Below are 15,226 nucleotides of genomic sequence, written 5' to 3'. Positions count from 1 at the left end.
CTAGATAAATAACAGAAATGCTATCTTACCACAAATATTGCTCACAGAAAGTGAAAAAATCTGTTGATATACATGAAACTATGCAAATAGGGAAAGTCGTAATAAATCAAAGATTCCTCGTGTACAGTTTGCCTCTGGATGAAATTTTAAATGAATTAAAAAAACTTTAACAGGAAAAATAGCTATCTCTATACTTATGATGTTCAGCCAGCTGATGTGAAAGTCTGATGAGCTATATCTCTCCTAAGTATTATTAGAGCCTTTGAGAAAAATACAAATTAAATAGAATGGAAATAAAATTTTCAGGGTTTCTAATCCTACTGGAACATTTATCTTACTGGTGTACTTCCCAAAAGCAAACACAGCTCGTTATTCTTAATGCTTCCTGAAATTCCCATGGAGATGGCGACTTTCTATACTTCTTTGGATAAACAGATTTAACAACAAAATAAAGTATGAACAAGAAGACTTTTCCAAGTATTAAAACTCAAGCATTTCTAAACAACTTTTCCAAGTAACTGATGCGCTTCTCACAAACCATTCCTGTGTTTTTATAAAACCAGGCCACCTAAAGGTCAATATTGGCCAATGTTTCCTCAACCTATGTCTGGCTAGCACAGTACCTGAAAGTAAATTAAGCACTTCCTTAGGAATAGTTTGTATCTGCTCTAGCAAATTAGTCTAAACCAGTGAGATTTCATGGTAATCACTTAGCAACTAACAAAAACAACCACTCTTGAGATTGTTATCCTTTACTTTTCACTACTTCTTAATAAGTCATTCAAAATATAATCAAACTAAACTCAAAACAAAAAATGTGTATCAAGAAAGTTTAGTTCTTTTATTAATAAGATTAGTAATCTCTCCAAGTTTCTGGGGGAAAAATCAACTAAAAGGTTTCTAAAAACACTCAGCACTTTTAAGAATAAACATGAGTGAGAAAGAGAGTGTGTAGTACGTATGTAAACACACTGACTGGTAGGAACTCTGGATTTAAAGTTTACCAGGTTCGTTGACAGGTTGACGAAGTCTGCATAGTCCTTGTTGATGAGCTCGACCATGGCCGTTTTAAGCAGCTTATAGTAGAGCTCCAGGTCATCTCTCAGTGCTTCCAGCTGGACCCGCTTCCGACAGTCGGACACAAAGTGATCGACATCGAAGTCTTCCTGAAAATAAAACCAGAAAAAAGAATTACTGCAACGATATCACATTTTACACACAGAAATAAAAGGAGAGAAAGAATAAGAGATAAACGCCATTCTACTCATTTGAAAGGCTACTGCCGTTGGGAGAAAGTCCTTTTAAGTACACGTGACATAAAGGTGCTTGTGCACTATCAAGGCGCCAAGAGGGTGGCCCCTGACCAAGAGCATTCTCTCCTGTTGCCTACATTCTACAAGGGATTTAGTGTTTTTTTAACTACACACGTTAAATAGGCTCCTCACAAAACAGAAATTGCTCCTTTTCCCTTAGTTTTAAAAGTAACAAATGTTCACTGTGAAACTTTCAACCAACAAAGAAATACAGCCATCCCGCAGCATCCATGGGGGCCTGGTTCCAGGATCCCCTAGGACACCAAAATCTGGGGATGCCCAAGTCCCTAATATAAAATGGCGCAGTATTTGCGTATACTTTAAATCATCTCTAGATTACATCATACCTAATAAGATGTAAATGTTATGCAGATAATTGTAAATACAATGGTAACACTATGTAAATAGTTGCCAATTCAGCAAATTCAAGTTTTGCGTTTTGAAACTTTCTGGAATTTTTTTTCCCAAATATTTCTGATGGATGGTTGGTTGAATCCACAGATGTGGAACCCGAGGAGAAGGAGGGTGGGCTATAATGACACAAAAGACAGAGAGTAAAAAAAAAAAAAAATCACTCAGTCCTGATGCTCTACAGATAGGCACTATTAATGTTTTTCTCACTATTTAACATCGTGATTCACATCCTTCCAGACTTTTTTTGACTTTCTCTTTAAAATATAAATTATATTTTAAATTGAGATACAGTTGACATATAACATTATATGGCTTTTAGGTACACAACATGATTCCACATTTGTATCTATTATAAAATGATCACCACAGTAAGTCTAGTCAAAATCCATCACACACCGTTACACACTTCCTTTTCCTGCTATGAGAACTTTTAAGATTACAAAGTGAAAAAAGCTAACCTGGAAAGGGTATATCCTATAGGATTCCAACTATATGGCATTCTGGAAAAGGCAAGACTATGGACGCAGTAAAAAGATGAGCGGCTGCCTGGGGTCGGAGGGAGAAAAGGATGGACAGGCAGAGCACAGAGGGGCTTTAGGGCTATTACATGCAACACTGTGGCTGTACATACAGGTCACTATCCATTTGCCAAAACTCACACCATGTACACCACCAGGAACGAATCTTAATGTAAATGATGCACTTCGGGCGATAATAACTGTACCAACCCTCCACTGCCGAGGACTTGTCGCTGTTGCTGCTTATCGTAGTTGTTATTGTTTAATGACTTTTCTAAACAGACTGAAAAAAAAAAAAGGTTCACTCCCTTCAACTTTCAAATACACAACACGGTATTAACTACAGTCACCATGCTGTACACCACATGCCCAGGCTTACTTACCTGATTAACTGCAAGTTTGTACCATCTGACCCCCTTCGCCCATTCTGCCCACTCCCCACCGGCTGCCTCTGGTAACCACCCATGTGAACAGTACCTGTGGGTCCATTTTTTCTTGCTTTGCTTTTTAGATCCCACACACAAGTGAGACCACGATCATCTTTTCTCTAACTTATGTCACTGAGCACTAATGCCCTCAAGGTCCATCCACGTTGCCACCACAGAGGGCAAGAGTTCTTTCTTTTTCGTGGCTGAATAACATCCCAGTGTGTGGTGTGTGTATCACAGTTTCTTTATCCATTCATCCATCCATGGACACTTAGGCTGCTTCCACGTCTTGACTATTGCAAATAATACTGCAGTGAACACTGGGGACCTACAAGCGTAAACCTCACTGGCCACCAGAGCCAGGTGACCTAAGAGGTGTCCCCAGGCAGCAGCTGCAAAAATCAGGGCGCCAGACCAAGTACACACGTTCCTTTCCAGGAGATACTGTTGAGCGGAGCAAGGAGAGAGAGAGCACAGATGGCCCTGCCGGCCTCCTCCAAGCCCCCAGACGTGGGCGAAGTTAGAAGCCTGCCCCTCAGGCCGATGCTTTAAGATAAACAAGCCTCTTTCACAGCAAGTCTGGGCCCTTTTCAGTTGCTGTGTCTGTGTCAGGCCCTGGGGAGGGTAAGTTCATGCTGCCCCTTCAAGAACTGTTTCTCAGGTCACTGTAGCCTCATGGGTCTTCCAGATGCCAGCTCCATTGACTTTCAAAGCTAGATGTTTTGGGGGCTCATCTCTCAGGTGCAAATCTTGAAAGTAGGGGTGCCAGGGGTGGGGTTCACACCCTTCGCTCCTCGGGGAGCAGCCTGGGATGGGAGTTCCCCCTGATTGTGGGTCACCACACTGGCGGAGGGGTGTATGGTGAGACTGTGTCTCAGCCTCTCCTACCCACTTTGATGTGGGTTTTTGCTTGTTTGCCAGATGTGCAGGAGTTGCTCAGCTAGTTTTGGGGGGTTTTCTCAGAGGAAATTGTTCCATTAAGTAGCTGTCGATTTCGTGTGTCCATGCGAGGAGGTGAGTTCAGGATCCTCCTACGTCACCATCTTCAACGAAACCCCAGACCTCCTCCTGTGTTCACACACACACACACACACACACACACACACACAATCTTAATAAACCTTTTCTAAGCTACTTTTCCCCATATAAAAATACAACTTCAATGTCTTTTCATAATACATATAAATCTGTACTGACATTTTATATGGATGTTGAGTATTCCACTGAACAGATGTTCAGAATCTTTCAAAGCCAACTTCCAAGTACTGGTCTCACAGGTTCGCTATGCCATCTCCCTTTATAACATTCTGATGCCCCTGGTAGGCAGACATGCATACAGCCAGCAGGTTACTGTCTATTGCACCTATGACTCTGCTACTAGCTGAGCTGTTTAGTCATCAAGAATCAGATGTGATGATTCCCGAACTTGTTAAGGTCACTTGTACTTATCATCAAAATTACAAAATTTTATTAAACATTATATAAACCAACAAAATATAAGTGCAAGAAGATAACTGTTTTCATGAAAACTATGATGCTCTGTGAAGACCCAATACTGAGAAATTGATAAGACAATTTTTACTCAATTATCTATCACATGACCATGAACCAGGTAGGGGAGCGGGAAGGGGGGTCATACAAATCTTGGAGGATCCTATACCAGATTCTTTGCAGATGCCTTAGGGTTCTCATCCGACTTAAAGGACAATCTAGAAATCGAATCAGCAGACAAATTTTCAGAGAAAAGAGCTTGGTGCCACATCAATGGAGAATAAGTGTACACATGTATGATTGAAAATAAAACGTTAAGGACTCAAGCACCATCCCTTGAGTACTTTTAAAAACTGACTTTCTTAATTAATCACCCAAACACCTGCTCTGATAGTGTCAGATAAGAGGATTTCTTACCAAACTGTAATTTCACAGCCACTTAGTGAAAACCATCTGCTTCTTTACCTAGAGCCAGAATTAGCCTAGACATTTTGCTGCTTGAGACGACCCCAGGTAACACCTTACATCCATAGTTACACAGCAATCGCAGCAAGAACGTGTGGGCAGGCCTCAGCCTGACATCCTGGCCTTGCTGTTAACCAGCTGTATGACTGTGCAGAGCACTCTGCTTGCCTGAGTACATAATCTTTGAAGGTATGAACTTCAGATGGATGAAGTTCAGGTATGAACTTCATGGTGACATTCTAAATCATATAACTCAACTCTCACAAACAAATGCTATTAGGTAATATTAGCGCTCAACTTGCCAATTATATATTTGTGCTTAGATAAACAAGCGTTGCATTGCACAAGACTAAATTACTTAGAACATCTGTGAATATTGAATTAGGCAGCTTTTGCTATGACAGCAAACAACCCCAAACTCAGTGGTATGTAACAACTGCCACATTTCATTCATCAGAAATAGTTTTACTTTACACTGTAGATTTCCTAAACATTTAAAAAGAAAGAACTTAAAACCCATACATTTATAGTCAACTGATTTCTTACAAGGGCGCCAAGACCATTCAATGGGGAAAGAAGAGTCTCTTCAACAACTGATGTTAAGACAAGAGAATATCTACACGGAAGAGAATGAATTTGGACACCAACCTCACACCATAAACGAAAATTTAAGTCAAGATAGATCAAAAGACTTCAATAGAAGAGCTAAAACTATAAAACTCTTAGAAGAAAACACAGGTGAAAGTCCGTGTGACCTTGAATTAGGCAGTCATTTCTTAGATATGACACAAAAAGCATCAAGATAACAGAAAAATTGAACGCGATCAAAATAAAAACTTTTATGTGTCAAAAGACACTATTAAAAAAGTGAAAAGACAACCCACTGAATGGTGGGAAATATCTGCAAGTCATATATGTGATGAGGGTCTAATATCCAGAATATACAAAAACTCTTACAACTCAACAATAAAAAGACAAATAACCCAATTAAAAAATGAGCAAAGGAGCTGAACAGACACTTCTCCAAAGAAGACACACAAATGGCCAAAAAGCACGGAAGGAAGTAACAACAACTGGAGCATTTGGCTGTAATGTGGAAGAGTGTGACAGGACAGACTAGAGGCAGGAGGGTCAAGGGGAAGAGACTAAAGCAAGAGTGTTTGAAAGCCAGTGGGGAGAGTGCAGGAGGGCCTGGGCTCCAAGCATGGGTGGAAGGAAGGAAGGAAGGAAAACCCCTCTACATAACAGGCGAGGAGGAGAAAGAGAACGGGCACAAATACAAGAAAGAGCCGTCATCGTCAGCAAGATGAAGGAGTTCCCATTCGATGACACTATTTTTGCTATAAAACAGGAAGCGAAGTCGTACGCTGGGCTAGAAGGGAAAAGCTACGATTCCAACAGCACTCCTAGGTAAAGGGATCTAATTTATCTTTGTTAGTAGGCCGCTTTCTCTCCCTGCTACCAAGATCTTAGGTCCTATTTCATCTGATAGCTGACTATCAACGCGCGCTAAAGATTTCTGCAAGGTGACGAAGCTAACGGTATGATGTCATCACCACCTCTGCCCCAAGTGATTCTTCCATCTGCCACTCCTGTCTTTTGATCACCTCCATCTTCCACAAATCTGTCCCCTCCTCTTTCTCATTAGATCTCACAAGGACCACTGAAATAACTTTTTAGTAGCCTCTTTTTTTTTTCTGTGTTCAGAAAGGTAGTTTGCTATTTATTAAGAATTTATTAAATACTTTCCTAAAGGTCTGAGATACCACTAAGGCACTGAGTTAGGACTGAAACACATGTGCAAGAACGGTCCGTATCAAAATATTAGCTCATCAGTTCAAATCCAACACAATTTTCCCTTGAGCTGGAATCCGATATTAACCTGAAGTAACCAGTGGCACAGCGCCCTCTAATGCTGCTCCAATGCAACAGACATGCCCATGTAATCTCCTGCTTTAAACGTGACGGCAGCTGCCGTCCTACCTTTCCGGTCTCACTCCTGGCCAGCCTTCCAGCCTCTCTGGACTAGGTCCAGTTTCTCAGCACACACGGTGGTCTTCCTGTGACCATACTCAACAGCCCAAACCATATCTTATGTACCCTTGTACTATCCCGTCTAGATTGCTGGTTGACACAAAGCAGGTGATCAATGAATGACTGTTTATTAAGTGAGCAACTGCTACCACTGTCCTAACAGGCCCTCGTCATGTATGGCAGACTAATGACACAGTTTCCAACCCAACGACTGGATTTCAAGTAATCTCAACTCTCCTAATGCAAATAGGACATTCCCTAACTTTCCCACAGGAACAAATTACAAAATGTGCTGAATGAGACACAGAGGTAGAAATATAACCCCGACAGCAAGCTCTCCACCCACCATTTCTGCCATGGAACTAAAACTTATAAAATGTCTCTCTGAAGGAAACACAGATCACAAATAACCTTTATCTCCAGGTCTCACCTAGAAAATCAAAAACATTTAACACAGGATAGCTGTCCTAGGTATTTTTCTTCTACATGTGAAGTGGTCACATTTATTAGCACTACAAATTGCAGGGCACATTCAGAGGCTTAGGAGCCATGAAAGAATATGGCCATTCCAGCCACCTTCCCAGTTTGCCCTCTCCTTACTGCAGGTTCTACTTTAGAACTTATATTTTGAGGTTTCTGCTTTCTGCTTTCTGAAGCTGCTCTTGCCAAAGGCATTCTGCCATCTCAGAGCAAGAAACATGGTGGGGCTAGCAAGTCCGAAAGAATGCTGGTACTGAGCCTGAAGGAAGCCTTGAAGAAGGCAAAAGTTGGACAAGTTAAGTTTTCTGTATTCTGAGACTCCTGAAATCAGAAGTCAGAACAAAGCCCCTGATCTCTGCTTGTGCCTTTTCTTCTTCTAGTGCGCCTCTTCTCATCATGGTCTTTCTTTCTACCCTCGCTCCAGGGCAGCTCTCAGCCAGGGGGTGGAACAAAGCATTCCTGGATCAGCAAGTTCACTCCTCCGTCCCTTTCACACATCCCTGACAAGTTACGCTCTTCCTTCCCGTGGTTTAGCAGAAACACCACTGTACGAGAACAAGAGTACATTATTCCTGGGTCTGGACAGCCCCGCATACTAAAAATGATATGGCCACACTGGAGAGAATCCAGATGGAAATACTGTTTTTTACCACATTAAAAAAAATTTTTTTATTGGAGTATAGTTGACTTACAAGATTGTGTTAGTTTCAGGTGTACAGCAAAGTGAATCAGTTATACTTATATCCACTCTTTTTTGGATTCTTTTCCCATATAGTTTATTACATAATATTGAGTAGAGTTCCCTGTGCTATACGGTAGGTCCTTATTAGTTACCTATTTTATACACAGTAGTGAGTATATGTCAATCCCAATCTCCCATCTTATCACTTCCCCGGCACGTTTCCCCTTTGGTAGCCATAAGTATGCTTTTAAGATCTGTGAGTCTGTTTTCTGTTTTGTAAATAAGTTCATTTGTATCATTTTTTAAAATTAGATTCCACATATAAGTGATCTCATATGATATTTGTGTTTCTCTGTCTGACTTACTTCACTTAGTATGATCATCTCTAGGTCCATCCATGTTGCTGCAGATGGCGTTATTTCGTTCTTTTTTAGGAACAGTATAGAGGTGCCTTAAAAAGCGAAATATAGAACTACTATATGATCCAGCAATCCCACTCCTGGGCATATATCCAGAGAAAACCATAATTTGAAAAGTTATGTGCACCCCTATGTTCACTGAAGCACTATTTACAATAGCCAGGACATGGAAGCAACCTAAATGTCCATCAACACAGGAATGGATAAAGAAGGTGTGGTACATATATACAACGGAATATTACTCAGCCATAAAGAAAACAGATATAAATACTTTTAAAAACCAGAGATGTGATCTGACTGCAAATATCAAAAAGGGAGAGAGAGTGATGAACCTAAAATAAGAAAAAACATAGTATGACTTAAAGTCATCAAAAAAGAACAGTAAGGGACTTACACTCACTTCCTTAAAAGTTTAGCGTCTACTGAGCCAAAACGTTTATCTTTTTAACACTGAAAACAGCCACTTAGTGGTATCAAAACCCCCAATCCTTAAATATAAAACATAAATATGTTTCTTGGTAGTTTAAGTACAGACCGAGAGGGTTACACCAAATAGGTATGCAAAGTTCCTCCTAGCTCTGATTCAAATCTTGGATATTTTCAAGGCTGTGCCTGATGAACCTTTATTATCCATAAAATGTTTTCGGTTTATATTGCTATTCTGTTTATGTAAGTTTATGTCCTACAATGACATGCAGACCAACTTCGAGGTCACCTTATAAAGAGCAGTAGGACAACTTTAGAAAAAGAGAATAGCTTGCTTTGTTGTATCGCAACAAAATGAGAAGATTCTCATCTTTTAAATATCTCATTCAGAAGCTTTAGGTGAACGTTAAGGAAAATCTTTCGATTTAGTGCCTTTCCCCCCCACCTGATCCCTCGGTATGGACGTGGGTTCAGAGATTTGGTCAATGCATTAGTACTGAGCTTTTAGGTGCAAGGCGCTGGTCAACAAGCTTCTGTCCGGCCAGGGGACTGGCAATCCTACTGCACTGCATGCTAACGGGGTCGGGTAATAACAGGGGCTTACTATACTTAGCTCAAAACCACTGGCACACAACTTCGAGGCCTTTTCGCTCACTACGCACGATTTCACAGTGGTGCTTTCTCCAGGGTGCCCCGGCCACACCTGAGGCCAAGAGACCCACTGCGAGGAGCAGCGAGGTCCCGCCGGGGGCCGGTCCGGAACGGGCGCGGCCCGAGGAGGCCCCGGAGCGAAAGGAGGGCAGGCCCCCCGCCGCCGGCTCGGGAAGCGGAGCCCCAGCGCGCACCTTCATGAACTCGTCCTTGTCGAAGCAGAGCGTGTCCGGCCCCTTAGGTAGGTTCATCCTACTTTTCTCCATCCCGCCGGCCGCCGCCGCCTCTCAGCGCCGAGACCCGGACGAGGCGAGGGAGCAGGACGCTGAGCGCACGGACTCGGCGGCCGCAGCCACGGTACAGAAGGCGCCGCTTCCGCCAACATGGCAGCGCCCGCGCCGCGGCCAATCAACGAGCGCGCCGCGGGCCGGCCTCCGCCCGCCGCCGCCAAGAGGGGCGCCGGGACGGCCGCCGCCGCACTGCAGGTGCTGCTGCCCCCGTGCGGCGGAGGGCGGCCCTGCAGCTCGGGCCGGCTCCGACCGGGCGGTCCAGGCGGGGGCTGAGCGCTAAGAGCACGGGCTGGAGGACTCCGGGGCTCCCTCTCGATCCACTGACAAAAATCGACCTGCAAGCCCTTCCAGGGCGGAGGGAACAGCCACGGCTGCAGTCGGCCATTCGGTTCTCAGGTCCAGGGTTGGGCTCGGATCCAGGTGGGCGGTCTGAGTGCAACTTTGGGTCTTCAAGGTTCTTAAAGGAGCGCCTCATCACCTGCCTAGTCGGGACACAGCCGACAAATACATGTGCATACATATTCATTTTTAATGTAAACCAGGAATGGGCAAATTTTTGTGTTTGTGGCCAGTATCGGTGCGATTACATCCCCCCCGCCCCCGTTTCTCAGACTTTCTCCCTCCTCCTGCCCTCGTACATCCCAGTTTTATTTTGACGGTTTCTTTGTGTTTCTCTTTTTCCCATTGTCCCTCCCTCCGGCTGTGAATACCATGATCAAATGATGATGATTCATTTCTCTTTTTTTTCCGTGAGACCCTGATAACCCTAACCACGAACCTCAGTAAACACTCTTCACCCTGCCACGTCTTTCCTTCCAGCAGCCCGTTGCCTTTATACACCAGGGTGTAGGCTGTTCCTCCCAAGGCTATTTTCTCCTTGGAGATAACGCTAACCCCTAATAGTCCTTAAAAAGGAGATCAGCTCAGTGCTTCGTGACCACCTAGAGGGGTGGGATAGGGAGGGTGGGAGGGAGGCTCCAGAGGGAGGGGATATGGGGATGTGTGTATACATATAGCTGATTCACTTCGTTATACAGCAGAAACTAACACAACATTGTAAAGCAATTATACTCCAATAAAGGTGTAGGAAAATGAAAAAAAAGAAATGGCAAGCCTACGGGGGGGGGAAGGAGTGGGACAGAGGAAAGCAACACCTTAAGATAAGACACTTGCATTCAAGTTACTGCAAATAGGAAACTGGTGACATTTTTAAAATGTAGGTATAGAATCCAAAACAATATACTCCCTACCACTGGGCCTGGCAAGTCTTGTCAAAGGGAATGTTCCCTGCTAATGTCTAGAGAAGCTGATGGATAGGATGAGAGGTGGGATCTATCTGGAAAATCAAAATAAATTGCAATCATGAAAAGTACATCCTGCTATTCTTTTTAAAATGTGGAGCCAGAAAGGCTCATTATTTGTTTTTTGGTTTGTTTACTCCTTTTATGAAAATTTTCAAGCGCGCACAAAAGTCTGGAGAGCACAAGATACCTCACCCCCTTCCACGTATTCATCACCTTGCTTCAACAATCAACTGTTTTCTCCTACCGCGGCACTACCACTCCCAGTTTTTCATCTGGAATGTATTTTGAGACAAATTGCAAACACCACATCATTTCCTGCTCCCCAAATACCTCTGTTTACACATCAAAGAAAAAGAAGAAAAAAGATACTTCCTTACAAGCCCCCAATGCCATCACCACACCTAATAAAAATCACCAGTTCGAATACTGGCTCTGAGAGGTGTGACTTTTAGCCCAATGCCACGAGGTTACTGAGTGACAGTTGCAAACCCAGGAAGCCCAGACTGCAAAGCCCACACCCTTAACCAAGGCACCAAGATGGGGGGTTGCGGGGAAGGTGCTGGGTAGACCAAGTAAAAATGTCTGGGAAACCCTGCCTTTTCTAGAAGTCTAAATGAACTAGAACTTGAACTCTTTCCTTCCTTCATTATAATTGCCTTCTGAAATTGTTCCCAGGCCTTTAGTAAAGAAATGTACCTAAATTTATACAGGCTGGCATGCTAATCATGGGGATGCTGAAGGGATTAGGGGGTAAAGGAGAGCAAGGGTCCCTACTGCTGCCCGCCGTGATTTTGGACGCATGCAGCAGTGAGCGAGCAGCGGCTTGAAGCGAGACCTTAGTTTCCTGACCAGGGGATTGAACCCTAGTCGCCTGGGTGGAAACCAGGAATCCTAAGCGCTAGACCACGGGGGCCAGCGGCTAGAATTTAAACCCCCAGTCCTTGTCTACCTTGAAAGGAAGGATCTGACAAGGAGAAGGAAGGTATAGAGGAAAGTAAAGCGTTTATTAGAAAAGCAGAGTACATGCGGAAAGACGCACGGGAGAACTCAGCGAGAGAGTCAGGAGAGTCATGCCTTTGGGAAGTTTAAATCCTTTCTAAGGGGTCAGTCTTCTGGGTCTTTGCCTTCTTGGCTAATCGTCTTGCTTTGACCCCATGGCTACTTTGTCCTGGGACCCTCCCCTAGGTGAGCATGCACCCCTCAGTCAAGATGGATTTCATCGCACAGGCGTCTGGCATGGGCAAAGGCAACACTTATTATGGTCTGGCACCCCTGCCTTTTTGACCCCATGAGGCCATTAGGGCATGGGTAGTGTCTCCCTTGCCTCAAGGACGGGAAATGTGTGATCTCTTGATCTCTTAACAGGCTTTAGCCCCTCTCTCCTCCTGCCATAAAAGTGTCCAATGTCCAGTTATCTACCCTATTCCTGTTGTTGTTTCTTATATCAAAGTGCAGATCTTTAAATGCAGACGGGAGCCTGGTCATAAATACGTAGCCAGGAGCCCATTTGTCTCTTGTCTCAGGAAATGTAAATAAGAGGCTGGTAGTGAACAGTAGGCCTGCGGCGCATCTTCTTCTCACCCCAGGAGGTGTGAACTGGAGGCCGGTTGTAAATGTCTAGTCTGGAGCCCATCTATCTCTGGCCTCTACAGGAGCGGCAGAGAAGACCCCTGATGCTAGTGGAGCATCATGGAAAGGACAAAGTGAAGATGGAGATTAAGCCTGAACCTGCCCAGAGGACAGGTGTCACTCAGAGCTGATGTTCAGTTGGTACACATCATTTCACTCACGCAAATGTTGGTGCGTGGCCTTTGTCTAGAGCCTGCTTCCTGTCCCCTTGCTGCCTTGAGCCCTTCCCAAGATCCCTACTGTGACCTGGGAAGCCGATTGATGAAGGGTTAAGGCCTAGCTCAGCAGGGGTCCTCTGTCCAGCTTCTGATTTGTTCATTGTCTGTGCTGCTAAACATTTGAATATCGTCTTTAGTGAGATAGCTATTTCATAGGAAATAGGAACTGAAAGATTAAATTAAAAGTAGATATAAAGTTCCTAACCAGTGCAAGACATAATAAGCAGTCAGTGTATCCTAATTTTCTTCTCTCATTCTCCTTTATTTAAAAATATTTATTTATTTATTTGGTTGCACTGGGTCTTAGTTGCAGCAGGCAGGCTCTTTAGTTGCGGCTCGAGGGCTCCTTAGTTGTGGCACATGAACTCTTAGTTGCGGCATGCATGTGGGATCTAGTTCCCTGACCAGAGATCAAACCCGGGCCCCCTGCCTTGGGAGAATGGAGTCTTAACCACTGTGCCACCAGGGAAGTCCCCTTTTCCCTCATTCTTTGATCTGTACTTTTTGTAAGAGCAGGACTTCAATTTGACACAATTTTCTATCTTCAAGTTTCTCTCTTCTATTCCCTAATTTCACTCTTCTGCCTTTCGTTTCATGCTAAAGCTCATGCCTGCTACTCCAAGTAAATATTAGCCCCCTTTGACTTTGGATCTCAGGAAAGTTCTTAGTTCCCTATTTTCAGTGGCGTCGTGACAGGTCCCCATTTTTCCTTCCCACTCTTCCCTATTTATACTTCTCACACTTTTGGCAGACTTGCCATGGAACACTTAAAATTTGCAAAGAGAAATACTGTGCTCAGGGAATTCATATGAGCATTTTCTCCAGTAATCATCAATGTGCTTTCTTTCTGATCCCTCCTGAACTGTCGTGCTAGAGCAGCGAAAGCTTCCAACAGCAACCGGAGTCATCTTTGTTCGCTACTGCAGGAGAGGAGGCTTTCCATTTTTATATGGATCATATGCTTGAACTGAAGGCTACGTATATAGTCTGACACTCTTCCATTCCAAGAGGAAGGCAGGCATGGGCTGGGGCAGGGGCGGGGGTGGAACCAGCATCACGCTCCAGGCCTTCAACCAACTTGGCAAGCTCGCAGTGAGCTCACAGGACCATTTCAACATCTTCTGTATTTGATTGATATCCCACTACGTTCCACAGTAGATTTGAGGTGGTTTGGTTTGAATCTTAGAATTTCCCATTCTAACTAAGAGACAGATTAATCCTAAGGTATCCCAAATTTAGCCTCATCTCCCTAATCAATTAGTACCCATGTTTGGGTATGGTAGTACTGGAGTATTCTTCCATGTGTATTTTGTAACAGACCCAACTAATAAAAGTGGTAAGGATAACTCTTTTTTTTTTTTAACGTTATAGGGAAAAACATGAAAGACTTTGAAATAAACGTGAAAGAATATAGAGTCTTCAAAGGAAACATAGGTGTTTTCTAGCACACCCTTCTGGGCCGATTCTGTGGGAGTGTTGTGTGCCTTTCTTGTCTTTGAGCTATGGACAATCCTGTAAACTGTAGATAATTGATATCAATGCAAATTATTCTTATCTGTAGCTATACAAATGAATTTTGTCCATGGGAAGCACAATTGATCCCCTCTTTCCTTTGGAGGAATCCAGTTTTGCATCTATTTGCATCTATAAAAGCAAATTCTTTTAAGCATTCTTGTTTGTTTATGTGTCTACTCTTTGGATTCTCCCTTGGAGTGGTGGTAATGTCTTACTGACTTCCTTGTTAATTAATGAATTAAATAAAATCTTTACAAGTGTTCATTTTATATTTGTATGAAAGTCATAATTTTACCTTCAAAAAAGCTTTCCCCTAGCAGCATTTCAGATAATAAGCTGTGATAGGATTCTAGTAAATGAAAGTGCAGAGAAATCAAATCAGGGTGAATTTTAGAATTAACTTCTGTGCGGCCAGCACTACGCCAGAGGTGGGGAATGAATGAGGCTCCAGACCTGGCATCTGGCCCTGGGAAGCTGTGACCTGCTTTGTCATTGTCATGCATGACCAATGATGTGACTTTCCCATCAGTGTTCCTCCAGGCTCAGTTAACCTTCCTCTTCCGTGCTACCCTCTCCTGTAGTGATCTTAACTATGCCTTTGGTTTCAGCTCCCACCCACAAGGCAGCTCCTCTCCCATTGCCTCCCCACTATCCACTTCTTTCTTCCCCACCATGGCCAAGTAACAGACCACCTACCTGTGCTATTTCACGGTGATGTCCCACCGGTGCCTCAAACTCAGCACGTTCAACTCTTGATTCATCATCTTTTCGGAAAGACCTGCTTATCCTCCCTCATTTTGTTTCTTGATAAATGGCTTCACCAGATGCCAGCTGCATAGGCCAGACACCCAGGAATCATTCACACAACTGAGCCAACCTGCTGTACCATGACCTCAAACAGATGCTCAGCCCTGACTGTAGACTCCCTTCTCTCTCCAGTGGTTTGCTT

General features: G+C 43.6%; 1 protein-coding gene across 6 annotated transcripts in view; it reads right to left on the bottom strand.

Annotated features, from left to right (window-relative positions):
- The window catches only part of COG2 (component of oligomeric golgi complex 2), a 47,102-nt gene extending 37,406 nt beyond the window's left edge, over positions 1-9,696 (bottom strand). For 3 of the 6 annotated variants that reach the window (XR_016388010.1, XM_022553235.3, XM_022553233.3), the window contains exons 1-2: positions 9,516-9,695; positions 1,005-1,166 (exon numbers count right to left, since the gene is read on the bottom strand). Coding sequence is in view for 5 of the 6 variants with exons in the window: in XM_022553235.3 (XP_022408943.1) it covers positions 1,005-1,166; positions 9,516-9,587 (234 nt within the window). In the remaining variant the exon portion in view is untranslated. Of the gene's footprint in view, positions 1-1,004; positions 1,167-8,190; positions 9,454-9,515 lie in introns of those variants that run through there. The other 3 variants (XM_089897390.1, XM_089897389.1, XM_089897388.1) reach the window with 2 other exon arrangements.
- Between the last annotated feature and the right edge of the window lie 5,530 nt (positions 9,697-15,226).

The sequence above is a fragment of the Delphinapterus leucas genome, chromosome 16, assembly GCF_059928025.1.
Source record: "Delphinapterus leucas isolate spDelLeu-1000000601 "Yukka" chromosome 16, BTC_Dleu_Yukka2, whole genome shotgun sequence".
Classification (NCBI taxonomy): Eukaryota; Metazoa; Chordata; class Mammalia; order Artiodactyla; family Monodontidae; genus Delphinapterus; species Delphinapterus leucas.
The sequence above is the reverse complement of the archived record's forward strand: the minus strand, read 5'-3'. Positions and strand labels throughout refer to the sequence as shown.